This window comes from Aptenodytes forsteri, unplaced genomic scaffold, assembly GCF_000699145.1.
Source record: "Aptenodytes forsteri isolate BGI_AS27 unplaced genomic scaffold, ASM69914v1 Scaffold318, whole genome shotgun sequence".
Lineage (NCBI taxonomy): Eukaryota > Metazoa > Chordata > Aves > Sphenisciformes > Spheniscidae > Aptenodytes > Aptenodytes forsteri.
In genome coordinates this window covers 13,617-27,005 of record NW_008794493.1, presented here as the reverse complement: position 1 = coordinate 27,005, position 13,389 = coordinate 13,617, and the positions used below count along the sequence as shown (strand labels likewise).

The window sequence follows — 13,389 nt, the reverse complement described above, 5'->3', positions numbered from 1 at the left end:
TCCTGGCTGTGCCCCCTCCCAGCTTCTCGCTGGCAGGGCATGAGAAGCTGAAAAGTCCTTGACTAGTGTAAGTACTACTTAACACACTGATGTTTTAGTTGTTGCTATCAACATTATTCTTACACTAAATCCAAGACACAGCACTGTACCAGCTACTAGGAAGAAAATTAACTCTATTCCAGCCAAAACCAGGACACTTATCTACTCAAACTCACTCTTAAACTTAACAGTTTATGAAACTGATTATTTGTCTATTTTTCTCTTACACAGATGCATTAGATGAATTAAAGAAAGCACATCAGGAGATGGAAAATTCAGAAAAGACTAAAATCAAGAAATAGTCCATCTGAATTCAAAGTCACAATGTGTGGTATTGGTTGCGTTGTTACCTTGTGTAGCCAGCATGCTATTCATGATTTCTTTAACGAAGACATACTCTGCTGTCTTAGAAGAAGAGGACCAGACAGTAGCCAACAGTTGATAAAAACTGCATCTGATCTCTCTTATGAGTGTCTGTTTTCTGGCCATGTACTTCACTTGAGGGGACTGATGACCCCTCAGCCTCTGGAAGATGCCAATAACGATATTTTTCTTTGGAATGGAGAAATTTTCAATGGAGTGCATGTAGGCAATCTAGAGAATGACACTGAAGTAATGTTTCGTCATCTTGCATTATGCAGTAGTGAAGCAGACATTTTGTCACTCTTTTCATCACTTCGGGGTCCGTGGTCTTTTATTTATTATCAAGCATCTAGACATAGTTTATGGTTTGGTAGAGATTATTTTGGTCGTCGTAGTTTGCTTTGGCAATTCAATAATGAGGTTGACAGTGCTTTCTGTCTCACATCTGTAAGTGTTTATTCCAAATCTGGTAACCAATGGCAAGAAGTGCCAGCATGTGGAATTTTCAAAATTGATCTCAAAGCTTGTGCAACAACTAAATCTTTGTCTTTAACATTGTTTCCATGGAAGTACAGCTGCACAGAGATAGCAGTAGACAAAATATTTGTTAATGTTCTGGACCAAGTTTCAAAACAGTTACCAAACCACATACCTCTCGTGATGAATGAATCAAAACTATGTCTTAGAGCACCAGTTATCCCCTTAAATAAAACAGTTTCTGAAGCTTCGGGTGAATGTCCAGGCACTAATATTAGCAACATTATCCATATGGTTTCTGTAGAAACCCTTCAAGGACTTCTTGCAGAGGAACACAAGAAAAAATTAGTCCATCAGTTTATCGATGTTTTAAATGAAGCAGTGAAGAGACGGGTTTTATCTCTCTTTAGAGATGAAGATCAGAAAACAAGAGAAGTTCCAAGCATGTCTAATAGGAAAGCACACGTTGCGGTGCTCTTTTCTGGAGGCATTGATTCTATGGTTATTGCAGCCCTTGCTGATAAACATGTGCCTTTAGGGGAACCAATTGATCTTCTCAATGTAGCTTTCATGATAAAAGAACAAGCTAAGCAAAAGTGTACTGATAAAAAACATACCAACCAGGAAGTACAGCTTGATTTGCTTTGTCCTCGAGAAAGTTGTAAAGATCGTGATGGTAAAACTGGTGTTCATTTATCTTGCTTTGATGTTCCTGACAGAATCACTGGTAGGGCAGGACTGAAAGAACTAGAAGCCATTAACCCTTCAAGAACCTGGAACTTTGTGGAAATTAATGTTACACTAGAAGAACTGAAAAAAATGAGACAACAATGCATTAATCACTTAATTTACCCACTGGATACAGTCTTGGATGACAGCATTGGCTGTGCAATTTGGTTTGCTGCCAGAGGAGAGGGTTTTATTAGTAACCATGGAGAACTAAAACCATATAAAAGTCCTGCAAAGGTACTGATTGTTTCCTGCCTTATGCTTGACCTATGAATGTAAAAACAGTTCTGTTGTTTCAGAAGTCGGCAGGGGTCTTTAATATTCAAAAGGCTTCTGAAATTCAGTGGCAGAATATAGAATAGTTCTGTAATGATAATCTTTGTGTAATTCTGGAGTTAAAAACTGCATTCAGTTCTCTTGTCATGTAATGTGTATGGCTTTTCATGAAGCTTGAATGAGCAACAGTGTGACTAGGAAAAAAATAACAATCATCTATCTTATCGTCAGCTCCAGTAGTGGGTAACTGCTGTGCAATCCAAACTGAATAGGTTAACAAATTTAGAGAGAAACATTAATGAAGTATTAAGTAACACTGTTTCGTGCCAGCATCCCAACAGCTGTAAAATTACTAGCTTGTTACTTAGGCACACTATGTGACAAAATTGCAATTAATAATGGCAGAAAAGATGGCTACTTGGAATCTTTTGTAATTAGAGTCTGATTGAATGACAGAACTACAGAAAGTAGTTATTTTTCATAACTTATTTTCATGTATGTAGTTTTAAGTAAAATCTTTTTAGTAACTAGATGATTTTCTTGGGAATTTGAATTGGGAACTTCCCACTTCCTGACAGTTTGTGTAGGGAAGAATAAACTGTTCAATTTCATGAGTTTGCCGTTCACTGCTGCCTTTGCTTTTTGAGGCTTCTGTTACTTTTATACTAATTGGTAGATCTTAAAAACTCAAAAAAACACCAACAACAAAACCCCCCAACAAACGCAATAGTTTGCGTTAAAACTGCTGCTGTAGAACACAGTTGATTTAGTTGACTGATCTACTTAAGGATGTACATCTCAGATTTGCAAAATATGCAAATTCATCTTAGGTCTAGAACATGTTGAAATGGGCCATGAATTAATAAAGTGAAATTTGTCATTCTCACATCAATTACTTACCGCTGTGCACAGGTAAAAAATTAGTTGACCACTAGCCGGTGTCAGATTAGTGAAACACACTTGACTGTTTATGTTAAGAGACTGCCACATTTATAGTGAATTACTGTTGAAGGCACAGTAATGGACCAGATGTAGTAGTGTTTTTCTCTGGATAACATTTTATGTGCTTATCATTGAGTAGACAGAACAATATGACATTTTTGTTTCGTGTAATGCAGTTGTTACTAACCCAGTAGCTGGTAAATTAACAATAATCTGGGTGTACATTCAGATGACTATTTAGAACCTACGACATACTGCGTACTGTGCGGCAACATTTTTTTTTTAATAAAGGCTGGTGTTTAACAAATACTGTTTATTGTAATAGAAACTAACAAAGACATTCTTCAAAGATACTGGTGTATTTGTGATGCACACAATATTATTTTGGTGCTTTTTCCTTGCCTTGGTAGAAATGTTTGTGTGTACTTTTAGGTCTGATTGTGAACCTACTTCAAGTTTCCGGTGACTTTATTGGGAACTGTTTCAGGCTCTGTAAATGTGTAAGGCACATCCCATCATGATAGGTAGTATATTTAGAAGATGTGTATTAAGTTATTCTCCTTAAGATGTAGTTAAACATTTAAGATCTGTTACGTATTATTAGCTTGCATAGATATTAAGAAAGATTTCTCTTATTCTGTTTTCTTAGGTTGTGCTTACAGGAATGGGAGCAGATGAACAGCTTGCTGGGTATTCTCGACATCGTGTTTGCTTCAAAAAATATGGCTTAGAGGGTCTGAAAAAAGAACTTGAAATGGAGTTAGATCGCATTTCTTCTAGAAATCTCGGTAGAGATGACAGGATTATTGGTGATCATGGGAAAGAAGCCAGGTATTATTGTTTTAACATGAAGGAAAACTGGTTTTGCTGGTTAGATTCTGCTTTTAACACTCCAACAGAAAGCTTAATTGAAACTTCTATGCATTTTATTGTCTCTAAGTTCTGCTGCAGTTTTGTTAATGTGTACTGGGGGGGGGTGTTGGGGGGTGTTTTTGTTTTTAAAAAAGTGGTCTGTAGTACTGTGGAAGAGTTACTTAAGGAAATTTAGCCACTGGAACATTGGATTCCCATCTGGAAGCTTTAAGAAGCAGCAACAAATGTTGAAATAGTCAAAATCAAGTTGGTTTTATCATTTTAAGTGGAACAGTCTTCTGCACAACTTTGAAGTGTTCTGGTGTGGTCATTTGGGGAGTGACTTTGGAGAATGACAACGTAACACAGAAGCCATGTATTCCTGTCCATGCAATAAAGGCATGATCAATATCCACTGCATTTCCTGATTGTTAAGTCAGAATAGTTAAAGAATCATTTTATTTGTGTTTACTTCCTCCATGCTACCACCAACTTGCAAAAAATTCCTTAGGTGTTGTCCAGTAGCAGAGGCCACTGAGGTGCATGAAAGGTCTTTTCATGTGATCTTTGTGCCAGTGTTTTTCCAAATCTGTTCTTAAGTTGCACATTTTCAGTTTAGCAGTTGCAGTGGTGGACATGCAATGCTGTTAATTGTGCTTGTGATTAGGTATGAATGCCTGGAATTGGGAATGTTGTCAGAATTTGTTGTGTAAATATTTTTGTTTCAAAGTTACAGTGTAGCTTCATACAGTATTTTTAAATACTTAGAAGCTATCTTGAGAAGTGTTACTTTAAAATTTGTCTTGCTCTTCCATTGTATTTTCTGATTTTCTTCATAATTTTTATTTTGTATAAATCCAATATTTCTAATGCTTGTTCTTACTCTTTTCTTTGCTTGAGTTTTGAAAAATTCCAGGCTTCTGAGTTTAAACATGATATATTATGTTTTCTTTCTCCAAGACAGTGTAACTGCTTTGGAGACTTGCCTCAGTACTGTGACACTAACATTTAAGGTACATCTATAGTTAGGAATTGACACAGACTCTGAAGTCTTTGCATGTGGTAAAGGGGAAAACCAAGACTATTTGTATGAAGTTTTTAAAGGGCCTTTCCCCATGTATATCTTTCCTTTAGGTTTCCTTTTCTTGATGAAGATGTTGTTTCATTCCTCAATTCTCTGCCCATCTCAGAAAAAGCTGACTTGACTTTACCTCGAGGAATTGGTGAGAAATTGATTCTGCGCCTTGCGGGCACGGAGGTTGGCCTTACAGCCTCAACCGTTTTGCCAAAAAGGGCTGTACAGTTTGGATCTCGGATTGCAAAACTGGAGAGCAACAGTGAAAAAGCATCTGACACATGCAGCAGACTGAAGTTATTTTCAGTAGATGAATTATAAAGCTGCATCTTGAGATCTTGCATTTATCCTATATGCAAATTCAGTAAATCTTTGGCATTTTCTCAGAATGTTTGGTCTGTATTTTTATACACTTGGACATTATTATTAATCATCAAAGTAATACATGTAGATGTGTACTTGTACTAGAGACTCACTATGAATGCATCCTTAAGGAGGAAGGGAATACTGGGCTCTGGGGAACAGCGTATAGCCAGAGGTTGGCTTTCCCATCCTTCCTAACCAATGTCAGTGTCGCAAAAAGCATATTGAATCTGTCCAATCTGTCACGTATATAGAATTCAGTACAGTACATTTTCTTCTGCTGTAGAACAGGGCTGGTCTTGCAGTTCTGCTTTAGGAGAGGGTTCAGGTTATGGTTTTAGAAGGGAGGGCGCAGTGAGGAGCTGTCCTGGGTTGCCAGAGCTGAAAAGATGAGGGTCTCGGGCCTTGTTGCCTCTTGGAGATCTGCCCTCCAAGCGTCATGCTTGCCCTTTCATTACTTGAGAAACAGACACCCCACACACACCCTGGGTGTTTTGGGGCCATCCCGTGCAGCCTTCTGGTCCTTGGCCAGTTCTGCAGGGCTGGGCTGGTTGGTGGTCCCCAGCCTGGGGCTCCCTCTGCTCCCAAACTGGGAAGCTCCTTTGTTGTCCCTTGTTGGCTCCCCTAGCTTGCTGCCTCTCCTTTTAGCTTTAGCTCTGCTACTTTTACTTCTAAAGTTGCAATGCATCCATTGTGTACTTCAAGGAAGATCTCTTTTAAACAAAACAAAAAAGGTCTCTCTTTAAAAAAAAAAAACAAAAAAAAGGGCACTCTGAGTGAGTATGTGGATGCAATCATGGGGTTGAAATAGAAATACGAACGGACTTCCTCTGAAGAGAAGCTTGAGTTAGCTTGTTTTTCTAATTGTGTATAGAAGGATTGCAAAGGCAATGTTATAAGAAAAACTGAATACGTGCTCTCCAGTGTTTTTGGTAAGGTCGGAGCTTAGTACTCAACTTGCCACCTTACAGTTCTAGTTTTTATGTTTGTCCAATTAAATAGAGAAAGGAAAAATCATACCAGAAAAAAAAAAATCCATTTTCATACAAAGCATAATATAGCTATTCCTACAAAGTATCTCTAAGGGTGTAAGTAGATTTTGAAAATAACTTGTCAAGTCTGTAAAGAAATATTTATTACAAAAACTTGAGTTTCAGACTGCTTCAAAGCACTGGCAGATTTCTTACTGGTGCTCTGAGGAAAATTGAGTCCCTAGTACCTTACTCTGGGATGTTTGCAAGAGTTCTTGCGTCATGCTCTAAAGCAAGTGGAGATTGGACCAAGAGGAACATTAGGCTGATGAAATGCGACTTGTTCATTGTTTGTTGTCTCTGTAGTAGTGTTGCAGTATTCCTAGAAGTTATGTGCCACCTAGGACCCTAAGAAAAAAAAGTTGGGCTTTTTATACCTAGGCAAATAGCTTCTTTTCCAAACTAAGAGGCCTCTGATACTTAGAAAAACATGAGAAATAATTTTGGAAGACTTCTAAACAGTTTTAGATAGTAGAAAGAAACTATATAATTTGGTGTTGGCAAACTTTTCCATTTATCCGGTTATTCATAAGAAATTAATTTATTGTTATTATTTATGGTACACTTTTATTATTTATAGAGTTTCTTGACCAAATGTTTGGTTCCGGGGGTGGGCGAGGGAAAGACATTTTAAAATGCTGGATGTATTGAAATCACATTCTATAATATTTTAGAGCAACCTGCAGGAATGTTACTGTCTTTTAATCTTGTCCTTAAGAGTTTTATTGTTTTCTTGCAAATACTAGTATATTCTTGATTAAGTAATACTCTCTTTCTTTTTTTGTTAGCCTCTCTAAGTACTGTATTTTATAAACTGGAGAATATTTTTGAAGAATGCTGAGGCCTGATAAGTGTTCCCTAGAGCTGAGTAAGCTGATGAGGCAACCTGCTTGTCAAACATAGTAGCACAGAAAAATGCTAGTGCCTTGTTTGCGAGGTCTGACAAAAGTAAGTAGCAAGAATGACTTACTACCATGTCCTCTAGTTGGCTGGCTTCAAAAGATGACATACAGTGCTCAGTGGAGATTCCCAGTGGACTGCTGGGCCAGCTAAAAAATTTGTGTACCCAGACAGCAACTTTGCTAGCACTGATGGATTCAGATATGCCCTTGTATTATTAAGTCCATCGGATTTTGAGAGAATTGGCTGTTAGAATTTGCTGTTTAAACCTTCCATCAGTTCAGATGCAAATTATCATCACAGAACTTCTTGTCAGCTTCCTCCAGCTTACACTGATACAAAAACTGGACAATTTTTGATCAGTGTTGATTACATGGCAGAAGTTTGGGGCATATATACCCAAAGAGAAATGTGTCGGATTCTTTGAGCTCTGGTGCTCTGAAATGGACATTGATACTGATGGGAAAACCCAAACAGATGGAAATATTTTTTGAGTTTTTGTTCAGGAGGTGAGTACAAAAACATTCCTATTTAAAAAATATCTAGTATTGCATGTAGTTTATACACAGCATTCCTAAAAGCTGGGATTATTACTCAAAAAAAATACAGATCATTGGATCTCATGCAAAATTACAAGCTGATGTGAAATACTGTAAATTAACACATTTCCAAAAGAGCTCAGCTTCCAGTGTGGTATTTAAGTGATTGGTTAGATTTTCAAAAGTCCTCAGTACTCTGAAGCACTCTCTAAGAATAACGAGAGCTCCAGGCTTCTGAATTCTTCAAAATACATCTGTCAAGACACATGTATATATTTTTTTTCCTAACAATTGCCTATTGCCTTGCTTTATAATATGGTGTTAGCAACAGAAGAATCTTCTAACTTTCTAACTAACATATAACTAGTAATTCCCAGTGTTAATAAAAATTCTTCTAACTTTCTAACTAACATATAACTAGTAATTCCCAGTGTATTAATAAAAATACTGTCAGGTTATATATGCAACAGCAAAGTGCCTCTGACAAATACATTTTAAAAACTGAAGAATAATGCTTGCATTTAGGTGGTACAAACGTATTTTTATGGCAAGCAATGATAGTGTTCTAAAAGGTTTCATTTGACCTTGTAGAATTTTGTACTCATTCCTGATTTGCAGGTCTAATTGATATTTTCACTAAACATGATTTTGAGGGAACCTGTGATGAAAATACAAATGAAGACCCAACTTACAATCCAAACAGTACAGAAAAAAAAAAAGTCTTTTATGCAATATGCTGTTAATATGCTATTTAAATTGACACTTGGCACTACACAAGTTGAGCTACATGACAGTATATTTAGGTTTGATGCGGTGAATAGGTTCACCAATGTGATAAGATCAACAGAGGCCTATTAAGATACAATAACGTATCAGACTGCAGCAGAGGTTAGCTCTTCAGCAAAAGCTTCTGAAGAAACAATTGGAAAAAATCATAGCTATCTGCAGGAATATAGAGTACCTCAAGTTAATGAACTCCAATTCCATTTTTACTGGAGTTTGAAAAGAAGATGGAAATCCCAAATTTAAGTAAATGTCTTCAGCCATATTCTAGTAAGACAAATGTAAATTTGCTAATTTTTTAAATTCAAATTTGACATTGATATTTTTACATCTTCTAGATATCATAGCTTGTAGATTTTTTTTATGTTTAAATGAGAATTTATCTTTTATATATTAAATACTAAAATAACTTTAGTGTTTTAAGCTGTTGTCATACTGCTACTTCTAAAAAAGAAAAAAAAAACACTTTTTTTTTTTGTATCTTGTAGAGTTAAAACTGAAAGAGAACTGCCACTGTTTTGGGGGGTTTTTTTGACCAAATTTCAAATGTCAACATTTTCAATATGCACAGAATGAGTATTTTTATGTCCATGGGGGAACTGAGTTTGATGTTGGTACTCTGTCAGTAAAGGATATTTCATTAAAGATCATGATTCTAGTTTGCTGTCTGTCTTATAATGTATCCGTGTGTATGTCTTTACAGCTAATAAAGCATGAGAGAATATTGTACTTGGTTAAAATTAGCGTCGGAGATAAGGAAAAAGCATGCTTGCTCCAGGAGTTAATAGGTTTGTCTTGACCGTGTTGTTGCTTGGTTATCTAAGTAGTTCTTACAGACCAGGCTAATACAGAGTTGAGTTCTTACAGACCAGGCTAATACAGAGTTCAGTACTTCTCAAAATGAGTATGCTATAAGAATATTTGCTGCTAATACTGAGCTGTACAAGCTGGCACAAGATACCTTAATCATAAGGACAGCATTGCCCTAAAAGAAGCATAGCTTTTAGGTGGCATTTCTGGATGGCACAACAGTAGTCTTAACAATGATCAAAACAGGTTCACCTGAGAAGGTATCGACTATTCCCTGAGGGATGCTTCTCATTAGATACGGCTTTAATTTGCTGTGACGTGTGCAAATGATCTGTATAAAGAGGTAAAGCACTTCTAAACATGAAATGAAATAAAAATTCTGCTTCAGCTTCCATGTTTGCTGATCATTGGTAAGCTTCTGAAGCTGCAATTCTATTGGTCATTTTATTGATGTAAGCAGTTGGGTATTGATGTAAACAATCCTTACAGCTGATTTAGTAACTTTTCTCATAGGCTTCCTGTCGTCTGTCAGGCTATAAGGCTCGGTTGTTTGACAAGGATATGCCGGGTTTGACATGGATATGCCAGGTAGAGAATATTACCCCATTCCAGTGATGGAATTTGATGGTAAGATGTAAGGAATGTGCACAGTAATATAGATACTATAGTATAGTCTTAAAATAATAGAAGTCCTTTCTGTTTTCAGATTGGCATTTACTTAACTGAAATTGCTGCATATACTATGAAGGTTTGAGGAGGTTTAAAGATTTTTGTAGCTTAATAAAATGCATTTTGATTCCAGTTTGATTATTTTTTTTTTTTTTAACATTAAATGACACTCACTATCAAATACTAGTTAAAGTTCTGTACGTGTAGTACAGTTGCTGGCAACGTACAGGGTTGCTGGCTAAATACTGTGCAACCATTTTATTTTGTATAATGCAGTTACTTTTTCTGGAAATAATGAAAGTTCTGTAGAAACAAATGAAAAACGTTCATCACAAGAAGAACTTGTTTTTTTCAATGATTTAAATTCAAGCATGTGAAAATATCCTTACAAAAGCACTATAAAACCAAGGTTTAAATTGTAAACAAGCAGAGACTGCAGTTGGAGGTTTTTTTCTTCCCTTATTTGAGCACTGTAAAACTTTAAAATGTCTTATAGGAGGCAGTGGTTGTATTATTTCATGTAAGAAAACTGCTCGTCTTGCTACAGATGTATTAAATTCCAAGTAAAAGTTTTCAATTGTACTAACTAGACTAAAAATTACTCAAACATATTTCATGAAGATAGAATTTCAAGATTAAATTATTTTTAGGTTTAAAATCTTATCAGTTGTTTGGCTGTTACGGTTACTGAACGTACTTTAAAAAAAAAGAGTCTTGAAGTGATATGAAATGATTACATTCTATGGGTTTTAATAATATCCAGAAGGTTAACAAGCAATGAGAACAAGGTGTATATATTGCGTACATTATAGCAGTGTAGGGCTGCAAGGGATGTCCTGAGGTCGTCTACTTTACAGCCTTGTTCTGAATGAAGAATGAAGTATTTGCAGAGCATTCTAACAGTTATTTTAATATGTAACATGCTGTGATTGAGAGATCTGTTTCAATAGGTAATGATGTGCTCCATTACTTCCCTTCCTTAAAATAGAAAGCTTTTCCTCAGTTTTTTAAGCCTTTTCTGCAAATTAAGCTAAATACTTCAGTTTTTCCTGCAATGAAGAACAACCAAACACTGGTTTTACAACATATTGTAATAGACTGAGAGTTCTTCGGTATATCATTTCCATTGTTTTAGTCAGCCTCTTACTGCAGTAAAAAAACCCCAACCCTGTATTTCTTGTCTCTTATGTGTTATTCCTATAATAAAGACTAAATCTATGCCTCTCAGCACTATATTGTTGATTCGTATTAGATTTGATTCAATTACATCCTACAAATCTACCTCATTAATCCTAGTTGCTATTTTGTATTTGCTTGTCTTTAAGTGTCTGAGTTCTATTTTGTTGATTTTTTTTTTAAACCAAAGATCATTGTCTTTGTAAGTAGGTTTTCAGAAGCGTTAGCAGCTGCTTTCAAAACAGTATAAGCTGCAATTTCACCACCTCCTTTTGTGCTTTCAATTTGCAGCCACAAATAAAAAAAATTAAAAAGTACAGAATGAGACATGGAAGGAAACGAAACCTTTCATACCTTGTGGGCTCTATAATCACAATTCATCAAAAAGCCATCAGTAACTACTCATTGAACACAGATTTTAAACCATGTAACGTTTTATTTGATTTACTGAGATAGGGCAGGAAATTGTCATGATAGCATTTATAATTCATTGTTACAAGACATCTCCACTTTGAAATATTTCAAAAAGTCTTGTCTTTACTATAATTACTTGAGGCATTGTTCCCATGTACTTGTTTTGGAAGACTTTTAAGTATTTTTTTTAATTTAAAAAAAATCATTTTTGCTGTGTAAACTTTCAAACACTTAATTGAGATGAGATAAACATAATAGTGATGTTACTGTATTTGTAATATCATGCAAGAAAGTTTCTGTGGTGGTAGAATCAAGCTGTCTGGTCCAAACAACAGTAGTTTTGGGAGGCTTGGGACATACTGGAACCACTCCACCTCCAGTTCATAAGGCTGCATCCCCCATGGGAAATCTGTATGGGATTTTATCAGCATTTATTGTATCACAAAACACAGCTACTTAGGGATTTCTTCCTCCTCAATGTTCAGACAGTTTGGAAGCAGAGAGAGACTTCTGAGCAGGAAGACTGACTGGCTTGTTGATCCCAAGGAAGGTATGACCACTAAAAACTGGCGTAATTGAGAGATTAGGTGTAATACGGAGGAAAAAAGGTTTTGCTCACTGTTAGTTTCACAAATTCCAGTCTTTCATCTATGTTGAAATCAGTGAGCCACGTGTATAAACATACTGCTGGGTAGGGCCTATGAAATGTGATAGTTAAATTTATTAAATGATACATTACCAAGAAGATAAACTACTTAATGATACAGATAAATTACTTTACCAAAAGATAAATTACTTGTAGTTGAAATCCCATGAAAATGAGACTCCAGAAATGCTGCATAATAAAATGTAAATACTATGTACTCTTCCAATGCTTTTTGTTCAATGAGGGATCTTAACCTTCTTCCAAAAATTAAGTATTGGTGAAAAAATAATACACGTATCTTGTTAACTTGTTACATCTTGCCCTCAAGTTAAAAAAACAAACAAACAAACAAAAAAACCAAAAACCACAGGCAACTTGTTTGGCTGTTTATAACTGTCCCACAAATCCCAATTACTTGTTTGTATTTAAATGGAGGCAATTTTAAACATATGCATTATGAATTAGAAAACTATTACTGTCATCCAAAATGAAGAGGTGCTTAATACTTAAAGTATTTATTCCAGGAAATAGCATTGCAATGAATAATAATGTAGAAGTGTATTATACTGACTATCAAAAGGCAAGGTAAGTAACCCATTATTCACATCAAACCTCAGAACTCGCATCCTAACAGCTCGCTCACGCTGTGATTAGCTTTCCTGTTTATAAAAAAAGGAGAAAATTAAAAGGCACTAGCCCTATACCCCAAAATTTAAATTTTGTATAAGTAATCACACCAGCAGCAGAAAATTAGATACTGCTGAAATTCAATTGTACTGGCACAGCTGACACATGGAGATCTTGAAAATCTGTGCTCTCTCGTGATCACTTTCTGTAACTTTTCAATCATGGAAGGTAGGAATTTTTTTACATGTAGTGTAAATTATAAGCCTTATATGAATTAATATTATATTGTTAAATTATATATTATAAATATGTAAACCTTTGTCGTGGTTTAACTTCAGCTGGCAACTAAGCACCACACAGCCACTCGCTCACTCCCCCCGCAGCAGGATGGGGGAGAGAATCGGAAGGGCAAAAGTGAGAAAACCCGTGGGTTGAGATAAAGACAGTTTAATATGTAAAGCGAAAGCCGTGCACGCAAGCAAAGCAAAACAAGGAATTCATTCACTGCTTCCCATCGGCAGGCAGGTGTTCAGCCATCTCCAGGAAAGCAGGGCTCCATCACACGTAGCTGTTACTTGGGAAGACAAATGCCATCACTCTGAACGTCCCCCCCTTCCTTCTGCTTCCCCCAGCTTTATGTACTGAGCATGATGTCACATGGTATGGAATGTCCCTTTG

The 13,389-nt window shown here is 36.1% G+C and overlaps 1 protein-coding gene across 1 annotated transcript in view; it reads left to right on the top strand.

Annotated features, from left to right (window-relative positions):
* The window catches only part of ASNSD1 (asparagine synthetase domain containing 1), a 6,905-nt gene extending 1,770 nt beyond the window's left edge, over positions 1–5,135 (top strand). The window contains exons 3-5 of the mRNA XM_009290961.1: positions 271–1,845; positions 3,476–3,657; positions 4,813–5,135. Coding sequence (XP_009289236.1) covers positions 364–1,845; positions 3,476–3,657; positions 4,813–5,074 — 1,926 coding nt within the window. The 5' untranslated portion in view covers positions 271–363 and the 3' untranslated portion in view covers positions 5,075–5,135. The remainder of the gene's footprint in view (positions 1–270; positions 1,846–3,475; positions 3,658–4,812) is intronic.
* The last annotated feature ends 8,254 nt before the right edge of the window (positions 5,136–13,389 follow it).